General features: G+C 41.4%; 1 protein-coding gene across 5 annotated transcripts in view; it reads right to left on the minus strand.

Annotated features, from left to right (window-relative positions):
- Nucleotides 1-13,402, minus strand: part of LOC144492705 (la-related protein 1B-like) — a 94,726-nt gene that overhangs the window by 65,755 nt on the left and 15,569 nt on the right. For all 5 annotated transcript variants that reach the window (XM_078211073.1, XM_078211064.1, XM_078211056.1 and 2 more), the window contains exon 3: nt 599-660. In XM_078211073.1, coding sequence (XP_078067199.1) covers nt 599-660 — 62 coding nt within the window. The remainder of the gene's footprint in view (nt 1-598; nt 661-13,402) is intronic.

Raw genomic sequence — 13,402 nt, forward strand, 5'->3', positions numbered from 1 at the left:
GGGGGGGGGGGGCTCCTCTGTCAAATATGACACCACCACTATTGTAAACAGACTGACAATCTCAAACTGTTGCCAGAAAGAGAGGAGAAGGATGGGGTCAAAATCTAGGAAACAGAGAATGATATAATAAATAACCTTCAGAAATAAAGCAAATCAGAAATTAGAAAAGTAAAAAGAAATTGGAATTTGGAAAAATAGATCAAGATGGAATATACAATTCAAAACCACTGATAAGAAACAAAATATATATTTCTATGGTGTATTATTAGTACAAACTTGATTCATCATTGTATCAACTCTGAAATGCATAGTGTCAAGATGTTTTCCGGGTGGTGGTAGGAGTGCAGCAGGAGGAATAAGAGTGTGGAGAAAAGGGTAAAAGGAGAAAATAGGGTTAGCTCAGACAACTAAAGGTACAGCAGATTATAAAACTATTTTTGGCCAGAGCCAGGAAAGTTTAAGAACCACTTATCTGGGCAATTGGGTGAGCTATCAACAAAACTTTCTAACATAGCCATCAAGTTTGCTGGTTTCTATATATGACTATAACAAAACAAGGACTGTCCTTTAAAGAATTAGATAGCTTAGATTTACATACCTTCCCAGTTTTCTTTGTTTTGGGCTTGCCTGCCTTGATTACTTTGGTCAAACTTTGTTGTTCTGAAAATTAAAATATTCAGTTAAGTCTTTTGTACACAACCAAAAATTCAAGAATGTCAAACAAAATAAAATATATTAAAACATTACAAGGATGAAATACTGCCACGTGGATTTAGCCAACAGCAAACCCACAAAATGCAAAACTTTGTAAGTCTCACCTTCTTTGTGTCTTGTAATGGTTTCTTTGTACTATACACAAATCAAGTGAGCTGTTGGTTTTCGCCCCCTGACTTTGAAGCCTACACATGAATACCAAACCCCCATTGATATGTCCCTTTGATTTCCTAATCTTCAGAAGCATACTTGGAGAATCATGAGGCAGTCAATGATGAATTATAAAAAATAAATGGTGTTGATAAATCTGTTGAGTTGTTTTGAGGATATGGATAATAAGTTGACTCAGCTATATCAACAACTCAGTGGAGACCAATTGTAATATACCCAAGTTTGCCAATGTTACAAAGTTAGGTAGGAAAGTAAGCTGTGAGAAAGATGCAATCTGGCTGCAAAATACACATTCAGTAATTGGGCAAGAACATGACAGATGAAATGTGTCAATAAGTGTTAAGTTACCAACTCTGGAAGGATAATAAAACAGCAAATTATTTTTCAAAATAGAGAGATGAAAATGTATGACTTTGCACAAGAATCATAAAGTTAACATGTAGGTGCAGGAAACAATTCAGAAAGGAAAGAATAAAGTAGCCTTCATTCTGGTGTCAGAGTGAAGAAATCTCACTGGAATTGTATACAGCCTTGGTGAGACCATACTTGGAATACACTGTAGATTTGGTTTTCTTGCCTTAGTGCAGGAGACCATTCAGCCCATCAAGTCTGCACCAACCACAATCCCACCCAGGCCCTATTCCCATAACCCCGCATATTTACCCTAGTAATTCCCTGACACTAGGGTCAATTTATCATGGCCAATCAACCTAACCTGCACACCTTTGGGGTGCCATAAAAGGTCTACTAGACTGATCCCTGGGATAAGGGGATTATTTATTCTATGAGCAGAGATCATTTAGACCAAGAATATATTTCCTATAAAGGGCAGGATAGGATAGATGCTGGACGGCTGATTCCACTCGCTGGGGAATCTGGAACAAGGGGTTACAGTCCTAGAATAAGGGTTTGACCATTTAGGACTGAGCCGAGAAATTTCTTCACTCAAAGCTTTGTAGATCTTCAGAATTTTCTACTCCATATGCTCAGTTATTGATTTATTCAAGTTAAATATAAATATTAGATTTTTGGATATTAAAAGGGTTAAGGAATATGGGGATAATGCAAGAAGGTGGAATTGAGGTAGATGGTCAGCTGCAACGGTATTGAATGGTAGAGTCAAATGGTCAAGTTCTGTTCCCATTTCTTAGGTTATTTTCTTACCTTTCAATAGTTTGAGTTGTTCTTAATGTATTAATAGCTGCAATTCTCTGTGGTCAAAGATATGGCTTCACGTACCACAAAACCATGAAGTGCAAAGAAATCTTATTAAAAATTAGACACTGTGGACTGTTTCGCAAGGACTGGTGCCAGGAACACACTTACTCATCAGTTACATAAACAATTTGGACTTCTACATCAGAGGTATGTCAAAATTTGTGAATGACATCAACTTTGGTTAAAGATATAGTTAATGAGAAGGACTGTGACAAAACAAAGGAATAGATTAATAAACTTCCAGAATGGGCATGTAATTGCTAAATGAACGTCAATATACATGTGAAACATTTTGGTAGGAAGAAAAAGGCAGCACACATTCCTTTGGAAGCAAGGGTCTAAATGAGTTACAGGAGCAGAGGGATCTGGGGTACAAATATATAAAAATATCAACGCAGGTTAATCAGGCCACAAAACCTACATTATGCAGCTTTATTTCTAGAGAAGTGGAAAGGAGAGTATTTAATGTTAAGCTTGTAGTTATAGAGGCACTGAGAAGGTGCGAAACCAATTTATTACAATGATACCAGAATGAAGGTTATAACAATTAAGAAAGATTGAACATGGGTCTATTCTCTGATAAAAGTCCGAGTGGTGACCTGGTAGATATTGAAGATTGGAGGAATTCAGAAGAAACTTTTTTAAAAAAAGAACCCAGAGAGTAGAAATTGCTCCCACAAGTAATAGCTGAGGTGACTAGTAAAGATGTCAGTAGGGGGACACTGTGTGCAAATATGAATAAAACGGCATGTTTCTGGGGTTAATTTAGAAGATTGGGAAGAGGCTCATGTGGAACACAAACACTGGCATGGATCCAATTCATATAATGGCCTGTTTTTGTGCTGTAGATACTACGTCCTCTCTAATGTTCATCAAAAAAACCATAATAAAAGTCTAAAACACTGTATGGAGAAAAGATACATTTGCAGGATATGGGCACCAGTGGCAAAACTGACATGTTGCCCACCTCTAATTGCCCTCGAGAGATAACGGTGAGCTGCCTGCTTGAATCACTGCACCACCATGTTGTGATGGTAATCTCAGTGGTGTTCGGAAGGGAGGCCAAAAATTAGACCCAGCAACAAATAAAGGAATGGCAATTTATTCCCAGGTCAGAATGGCATACTTGATTTGGAGGTGGAGGTATTCCCCATGCACTTCTAGAAGGAATGGCAGAGCAAATGCAGGTAGGAATGGAGGAAAGAGAGCCAGGGCAGAAAGAGACAGAGCACAAGAGGTAGGGGTGATCGGAAGAGTAGTTGGATCACTAATCCCATTAACCAAAAAGATTCCCTACAGATGTTAGAGAATTTTCCCAAAATGTTAAAAACATTTATGACAACGTCATAAGTACGCTCTCTTTCTCTTCGGGTACCATGGCCTAAAAGAACATTGGCAAACATGGACTTCATGTTTGAGTGGTGGTGGTGGAGGAGAGAGAAACACATGTAACTGGAGCTTCTGACTCAGGTAGGGGTACAGCTTTCAAAAGCAGACTTAAAAACACAAACAAACTTTTGACAGGAGATTCAAATCTGGAACTTTTGCTGTGTATTTATACACAGCTTTTCAGATGCTCCAGAATGACAGAATTTTTTTTAAAAGAGGCTGATCTAACATCACTATACTTTAAATGGTACACAAAATGTATATGGTTTGAAAATATAATACATGCAATACAAGTCCAGTAGTCAGATCTGAAACATTTTTAGATTTCACTTCAACTTCAACAACAGTTTCTCGGAAACTTCATCTACTAAAGCAGAAGAAAATAAAAATCACAGACTGTAGTTCTCTGAAATGTTTTAAAGTTTTTACAACCTTCACTGCTACTAATCGGCCATTCAAAAATCCGTATTACATTATTTCAACCTTTTCAGCCTTGCTCGAGAAGAGCTGTTGCCACAAAAGTGCCAGCTTTCTATCGCACCAACCTTTGAGCAAATGGAGCTGGGACAGGGACAAGCCAATTTTTAAAAAACAACAAAGTATAACTGGTTGGCCAATGTTCCAATGCCAGTCAAAGAAACCCCCTAAACATTCTATGTTGATTATTTAGGTAATAAACATTCTATCATTTATTTTTATAGAACACGCAATTATGGATAATCAAAAGCAAATAATCTTATACAAGATGATATGCATCTTCGAGCTGCTTTTCTTTTTGAAAAAGGTAACAAGCAAACATGGACAGCTGTCTAAAGGCAGAGAGGAGTAAAATTATTATGATAGGTTGAAGAGAAAGAAAGTGGCATTTATACAACAGTTCAGACCCAAGGTGTGTGCACATGATGGAGCTCTACTGTTTACCAAGATGTACATGGTAACTTATGCTTCAACGCTGAAGCCAAGGACAGGCATTCTAGTTAAAGAAGAGAAATGTGAAATGTTGGATACAATAAGCATAATGAGAATACTGGAGGGACTGACATCCTTGAATGTGGCACGAATCACCAGGGTCAGATGAATTATATCCCAGGCAGTTAAAAATAAGCCAGGAAGGAAATAGCAGATGCTGGGAGGACCATTTTTCAATCCTCACTAGATACATGTCAGGGACAAAAGGAGGTGCACAAACATTATACCATTATTCAAAAAGAATGTGAGGCTTAGGCCAGTCTGACTTCAGTGATGGGTTTATTATTCCATTCTGACAGAATGGTTAAACTGTCATTTACAAACGCACGGATTGATCAGGGATAGTCAGCATGGTTTTGTTAGGGGAAGTTCATTAGGGTAAGACCATATCTTACTAACTTGATAGAATCTTTGAAGACATAAAGAGGAAGATTGATGAGGGTGGTGGAATGGATGTTGTCTACTTGTATTTTACTAAGGCATTTGACAAGATCGCATATGGCAGACTGAGGTCCCATGGGATGCAGAGGAGAGTGGCAAGATGGATCCAAAATTGATTCAGTGACAGGAAATAAAGGATAATGGTCGATGGCTATTTTTGCGAATGGAAAGCAGTTTCCAATGGCATTCCACAGGGCTGTGCTGGGGACCATAAATATAGGAGAAAAGTGATCAGAAAATTTGCAGATGACACAGAAATTGGCCATAAAAATAGTGAAGAGGACAGTTGTTAATAGTTTAGCTGAGTGAGCAGAAAAGTGGCAAATGGGGTTCAATCAGAAAAAGTGAGGGGCAATGCATTTCGGGAGGGCAAACAAGGGAATAATCAATAAGTGGGAGGATATTGAGGGGTAGAAAAAGTGATTGAGTTTAGTTTATTTATTAGTCACAAGTAAGGCTTGCATTAACACTGCAATGAAGTTACTGTGAAATTCCCCTAGTTGCCACATAATCGCCTGTTCAGGTCAATGTACCTAACCAGCACATCTTTCAGACTGTGGGAGGAAACCAGAGCACCCGGAGGAAAACCATGCAGACACGGGGAGAACATGCAAACTCCACAGACAGTGGCCCAAGCCAGGAATCAAACCCGGGTCCCTGGCACTGCGAGGCAGCAGTGCTGACCACTGTGCCACTCCAAATGCCTTGGAGTGCATGTTCACAGATTCCTGAAGGTGGCAGAACAGATGGATATGGAATGCTTTCCTTTATTGGACAAGGTACTGAATAGAAATGCAGAGATGTAATGTAGAACGCTATAAAACACTGGTTAGGCCACAGCTGGAATTTTGTGCACACTTCTGGACAGGGTACAGAGAAGATTTTCAAGAATGCTGCTTGGGCTTGAAAATTGCAGCTATGAGGAAAGATTGGGTAGATTAGAATGTTTTCCTTAGAACAGATGAGGCTAAGAGGTGGCCTTACTGAGGTGTATAACATTATGAACAGCCTAGATAGGTGGAACTGTTCAGATAGGAAAGACTTGTTTCCACCACAAGGGGTCAATTACCAGGGGTCATAGATTTATGGTAATTAGTAGAGGGATTAGAGGGAACATGAGGAAAAACTTTCACCCAGAGGGTGATGGATGTCTGGAATTCACTGCCTGTATTGATATTGAAACTCTCAACTCATTTAAAAAGGTTCCTGGATCTGTACCTGAAGTGCTATAATCTGCAAAGCTACAGACCAAGTGCTGCAAAGTGGGATTAAAACGAGCAGCTATTTTCTTCTTTTCTTCTCATTTTGGCCAGTGCATTCACAATGCCCTGAATGACTATTTTTCCTAAAAACTTTATGATCCAATGGAATTACATACAATACATAAAGCATTTGATTTAAATGAACACACTAAAACACTTCTGTTCCCAAAATAAAATTTGGATTAGCTACTCTTTCAGGAGAAATGGTAGGAGAGAATCATTAGAATCTTAAGATAGCTAACCAGAGCCATTCTCAAGATTTACTTTTCTGCAGCCCTCTCAGCATGAAAAGCCAATAGCAATCGGTAGAGCTTTTCCTCTTTTCAGCACTTGCACATTTTGCTACAGTAAACATTCAGTGAAAATACTTGTAATTTGATTCCTTGATTTCCGCAGCTGAGGTAAAATATAGAATATTAAGTTTAAGTTGACATGCTAATGCTCATCTACAATGTATGTACCCAATGGGGAAGAATAATTCCCCTGATACTGAAGCAATGCGTGTCCAAATGCAGGGAGATATGGATAACATTCAAGCTTGGGCTGATAAGTGGCAAGTATCAATCGTGCCACACAAGTTCCAAGCAATGGCCATCTCCAACAAGAGCAAGTCATAATCTCCTCATGACTTTTAATGGCATCACCATAGCAGGAGGTAACCATTGAGCAGAAACATAACTGCATCAGCCATATACATACTGTGACTACAAGAACAGGTCAGGAACTGGGAATTCCAAGGCTTGTCAACCATCTACAAGACAAGAATATGATGGAACACTCTCCACTTGCTTGGGTGAGTACAGCTTCAAAGACACTCAAAGCTCGACACCATCCAAGACAAAGCACCCAATCAGCACTCAAACTCTCCAACACCAAAGCACTGTGGCAGCAGTACATACCATATACGAGATGCACTGTTGCAACTCACCAAAGCTCCTTCAAGCTTCCAAACCCACAACTTCCATCACCTGGAAGGAGAAGGGCAGCGGACACATGGGAACACTGCCACATGTAAGCTCCTTTCCTACCATCCCTAATGTAGGAGGATATCACTGTATCAAAATCCTGGAACTCCCTCACACTCACTGCACTGCAGCGGAGAGCCGACACACACACTGCACTGCAGCGGAGAGCCGACACACACACTGCACTGCAGCGGAGAGCCGACACACACACTGCACTGCAGCGGAGAGCCGACACACACACTGCACTGCAGCGGAGAGCCGACACACACACTGCACTGCAGCGGAGAGCCGACACACACACTGCACTGCAGCGGAGAGCCGACACACACACTGCACTGCAGCGGAGAGCCGACACACACACTGCACTGCAGCGGAGAGCCGACACACACACTGCACTGCAGCGGAGAGCCGACACACACACTGCACTGCAGCGGAGAGCCGACACACACACTGCACTGCAGCGGAGAGCCGACACACACACTGCACTGCAGCGGAGAGCCGACACACACACTGCACTGCAGCGGAGAGCCGACACACACACTGCACTGCAGCGGAGAGCCGACACACACACTGCACTGCAGCGGAGAGCCGACACACACACTGCACTGCAGCGGAGAGCCGACACACACACTGCACTGCAGCGGAGAGCCGACACACACACTGCACTGCAGCGGAGAGCCGACACACACACTGCACTGCAGCGGAGAGCCGACACACACACTGCACTGCAGCGGAGAGCCGACACACACACTGCACTGCAGCGGAGAGCCGACACACACACTGCACTGCAGCGGAGAGCCGACACACACACTGCACTGCAGCGGAGAGCCGACACACACACTGCACTGCAGCGGAGAGCCGACACACACACTGCACTGCAGCGGAGAGCCGACACACACACTGCACTGCAGCGGAGAGCCGACACACACACTGCACTGCAGCGGAGAGCCGACACACACACTGCACTGCAGCGGAGAGCCGACACACACACTGCACTGCAGCGGAGAGCCGACACACACACTGCACTGCAGCGGAGAGCCGACACACACACTGCACTGCAGCGGAGAGCCGACACACACACTGCACTGCAGCGGAGAGCCGACACACACACTGCACTGCAGCGGAGAGCCGACACACACACTGCACTGCAGCGGAGAGCCGACACACACACTGCACTGCAGCGGAGAGCCGACACACACACTGCACTGCAGCGGAGAGCCGACACACACACTGCACTGCAGCGGAGAGCCGACACACACACTGCACTGCAGCGGAGAGCCGACACACACACTGCACTGCAGCGGAGAGCCGACACACACACTGCACTGCAGCGGAGAGCCGACACACACTCTGCACTGCAGCGTTCAAGATGGCAGCTCACCATCACCTTTTCAGGGATAGTTAGGGAGGGGGAATAAATGTTGGCTGGTCTTGCCAGTTATGCATAAATCCCATGAAATAATTTATTTTAAAATAGGGCAAGATGGATATTGTTTTGCAATTCAGAGCAAGTCCTGAATTGTGTTACCGGTGATACCACAGTTATCCAAATGTTTGTTTTAAAAAAAAGCTCAGTATCTACTGAAGGGAAGCACATTCATAAACTTCATGCACTATAGAAACATACTTAGAAAGTACATACAACGGTGAAGTGAAGCTTAGCACAATGAATACAAGTTATGTGCAAGAATTTTGGCTAGAAAAGCCATCGATACTGCCACAAACAAGTTGTTTGAAAGAAAGGATAAAGATAAAATTCTGCTTTGAGAAGTCTTTTTCATCCAAAGTACCAAGAGGCTGAATGAAGTACTGCCACCAATGACTTACAATATTGTTACAATGCATCCTAACGGCAGGATATTCCATAACTTACCATGCCACACAGTATCTTTTCAGTTCTTCATTTTATAGTTATGTCCATCCACAGTCAAAATATTCAGGATGAACTGGGAGGTCATTTTTCCCTTTTAGACATCTTCTAATTTGGATTGAAGGCCAATATAAAGCCACCTGGGGTGATGGACCTTCCTTGCTCTTTTACATGTTTGTAACATAACCGCTTAGTTACATATATTGTTCTGAGAGTATCAAGACAGTTTCAAAACTTAATAGAATAAATCATTCTATTGGTCATCCAGTCCAAGGTTGGAGAGGCTCTTCATTTAATCAGATACCCTATGAGTTGTTTGATCATTTGAATTTTCTCCAACATTTTGTGAAAGCTTTTTGGTTGATCCATTTACCACCCCCTATCCTACAAAACAAGAATGGACATATTGGCAATTGAGAAACAATATCGAAAACATGTTCAGGATATGGCAAAACACAAAAAACCAAAGGCTATAAAGAACTGTAATGGCCCAGGTATGTTCATGGTTTGTCAGTTGCTTAAGTGCATATAATAAAGATTTGCAGGCCTTATTTTAATCAATATTCTCATTAGCTTCTATACACCTCAGGCTGCAAGTACCAACAAATCTAGTTGGTATAATTAACCTGCTACTCTTTTTTTAAAAAAACAGCCCTGTCCCAGACCTGTAAAATTCAAACACAATAAACCAACAAGAAATACAAGTGCAAATAGAAGCTCTGCTGCCTCTGCTTTACAGGCAAGATGAACACAACTCCTCACTCACCTGAAGGAGCGACACTCCGAAAGCTTGTGCTACCAAATAAACCTGTTGGACTTTAACCTGGTGTTGTGAGACTTCTTACTGTGCTTACAGGCAAGATTGCCAGAAAATGCTAGAGGGCACGGTGGCAAGCAACGCTGCTTCACAGTGCCAGAGACCCAGGTTTGATTCCCGGCTTGGGGCACTGTCTGTGCGGAGTCTGCACGTTCTCCCCATTTCTGAGTGGGTTTCCTCCCACAGTCCAAAAGACGTGCTGGTTAAGTGCATGGGCTGTGCTAAATTCTCCCTTAGTGTACCCAAATGGGCGCCGGAGTGTGGCGACTAGGGGATTGTCACAGTAACTTCATTGCAGTGTTATTGTAAGTCTACCCGTGACACTAATAAATGAACTTTATTAAACTTTAGCCAATTTAGGACATGCAAGCAAGCAATTTAACGGCATTTTCTGTCCAATGTTTTTGGTGGATTGTATAGATTCCAGGTCACTTATTTTAATAAGTGCCATAAGCTCCTGGCCAACATTCCTCCCCCATACCACCAAAGTAAACCGCTCATTCATCACCTTGGAGACCTTTTGCAGAAAACTGACAACCTTATTGTTCATCAAAATAATTCACGGTCTCTGAAATGCTTTGATGCATTTAATAAACATAATTCACTAAAACTAACAGAAACCTTTCCCCATACAGGAGGGAATTATCAGGAGATCTCTGGCCAGCATTCCCTACATAACCTGAGAACGCAAGACCAATCGCAGCAGCCTCGCCACTGACAGGGTTGAGATCAGAAGTAATACCATACAGTACTGACCAAGCCATGGCAAATTCACAGAAGTCTGTACTCCTATACAGCAAGAAAAAGCTCATCCATCAGCTTATGTGATTACTATCTCAAGTTTAACTTCCAACTTCATCCAGTTGCAACCTTTCACCTATCTGTACGATAGAATGGTCAGTAGTCCTACGTTCTTTGCAGCCTTGGTTACAAAATTGCGAGTGTGCAGTTTAGCATACCCTTCTGCCTCCTTAAATTCTCAATGTCTTAAGATTATGAGCCACCACTGATCTTAACTCATCTTTTCCCAGAACACCCCAAAACGTGGAACTTTTCTTCTCTTTGAATCCTTTAGATATTTAAAATCAAAACCCTACTGATTTTTCATACTTCCTTAACTCCTCCCCTTTCAATTTGATGGCATCCTTAGGGACCATAACTCTTAACTTGGTTCCTCAGTTAACAAATATCCAGAAGAAAAAAAAATCAAAGATTTTCATCGAATCTTTCAAAACAATCCATCTTCTTTCAGTTGTATATCAAAATCATTGACTACGATTTCTATTTTTCCTGTGTATTTTGGGCATTGTACTTACAATCATCACTTGCAATGGTGGTTTCAAAGCCGCAGCTTACAAACTGGGTCCAATTCAAAACACAGAAATCCAATTTCCTACATCAAAAATCATCCCCAGTTCCAGTAAAAACTCAAAGTAACCTTCCTGCAGTTTATAAAATAAACTATTTCACTAATCAATGCCATGTCCAATTGCACCTTGCCTAAATACTTGTCAAATTTATTAACAGTGAAAATTCACCTCAATCGCAGATAGTTTGATGTTATAATAGGGGTGTGATGTCACATTAGATTCAGCCACAAGCAGACAAATAGAGGGGGTTTGTATGATGGCAGCTTGGTAACATACAACATTGAATCATGAACATTACAAAGAGAAATCAGACTTAGCTGAAAAATGCATTTTCCCAAACTGCTACTTGCACTTTCAGTTAGGCCACTGGAAGCCAATATTTTACAGAACCAATACATCATTTAATGTATGTTCCTTAAAGCACAGCCATCATGCAAAACAGGAAATTTGCCAACACACTCTTTTTGGTCATGGGCTGAGCAAAACTGGAGAATTACCTGAAAAATAGACCATTTTATTTTAGGATTACTGCTGATAATTGCTCGGTCATATGACAGTCTCAATTTTTGACAAATATAGAAACCTTTTTCCTGAAGAGGGCAGCAGTAAGTACACTTGGCAATTCAGTAACAAATACAGTAACTAAGGCAGTTGTTTAGCATTGGGCAATAAGTTGCCAGATACAGTACATTAAGGTCATAAGAAATGAGAGTAGGCCATTTGGCCCATCACTCCTGCTCCATCATTCAATAAGATCATGGCTGATCTGATTGTGACCGTAACTCTACCTTCTCGTCTGCTGTTCCATGACCCACAACTCCCTTAGAAATCAAAAATCTGCCTAACTCAGCCTTGAATATGTTTAAATGACTTTGACTTCCAAAGATTGATCCTCCATAGAGAAATTTGTCCTTGCCTCAGCCTTAAATCGAAGACCCCTTATTTCTAAATTGTGCCCCCTCGTTCAAGGTTTCCCAACAAGTGGAAAATCCTCTCAGCATTTACCCTGTCAAAACCCCTCAGAATCTGATGTGTTTCAATAAGATCACCTCTCATTCTTTTAAAGTCCGATGAATATAGGCTCAACGTGCTCAACCTTCCCTCATACAATAGCCCCCTCATCACGGGAATCAGGAAACTAAACCTTCACCAATCCAACAATGTGCCTCACGTGAGATCAAAACCATACACAGTACCCTCTTCTCTAGATGTCATCTCATCAATGCCCTGTCGAGTTTTTGTAATCAAGTCCAATATGCTACTTGCCTTCTCAATTATTTGCTGTACCTGCATGCTAACTTTATGATGCACGTCCAAGGACATTCCGATCCTGCTCTGAATTGCAACATTTTGCAGTCTCTCTCCATTTAAATAATGTTGCTATTCTTTTCTTCTGCCATGTAGACCACCTCACATTTTTCCATATTATACACCATCTGCCATACACATTAGTCACATTTCATCTCATTAAGCAGGAACGTAATTATTTTAAAACAACAATTAGGAAGTGTGCACCACTGACAAGGCTGGCTATTGCTACCCTATGCCTAGTTGTTCTGGGCCATACTTTTGAACCACTAGTTTGTGATGTACTCTCAGCAGTGGTTTGATAAGTCACATGATTTGCAAGGCTGCTTCAGAGGGCAGTTAAGAGTCAATCGCATTGGCTTGGGCCTGACTGGTTAAGGACAGCAGTGCCTTCCCCAAAAAGCACATTAATGAATTGGTTGGGTGTTTATGACAATCCAACAGATTCACCCATTTGATTTATAGTACAGAGTATGGGGGAAAATAGGGGAACTGCTTAGACAAAAAAAAAATCCAATTAGTTCACACACACACATTCTGGTAGTTGCATGACAGAATAAAAATAAGTCGTTGAATAATCATGGCAATCTACCTCTATCAGAAATCTATACTAGACCCAGAATAAGGCAAGTCTTCATCTAGACGATGTGATGGGATTGAAGAGGAGAATGCACTAAAAATGAACACTCGATCTGCGAGAACTGTGCAGTTAATGGTTACATAGTAGGACCAAGAATTGATGAATCAAACATAGATCATCTTTGACCACACCAAAATTCAAATTGATCTGTACTGCTTCATTCCAACCATTTCAGCTCATTGAAGCCTTACAAAATAGAGTCTCATGTTTTCTTTAAAATATAATAATGCTGTCTCTGCAGTTCTGACATTGGATCAGCACTAATATA

The sequence above is a fragment of the Mustelus asterias genome, chromosome 1 (genome assembly GCF_964213995.1).
Source record: "Mustelus asterias chromosome 1, sMusAst1.hap1.1, whole genome shotgun sequence".
NCBI classification, from domain to species: domain Eukaryota; kingdom Metazoa; phylum Chordata; class Chondrichthyes; order Carcharhiniformes; family Triakidae; genus Mustelus; species Mustelus asterias.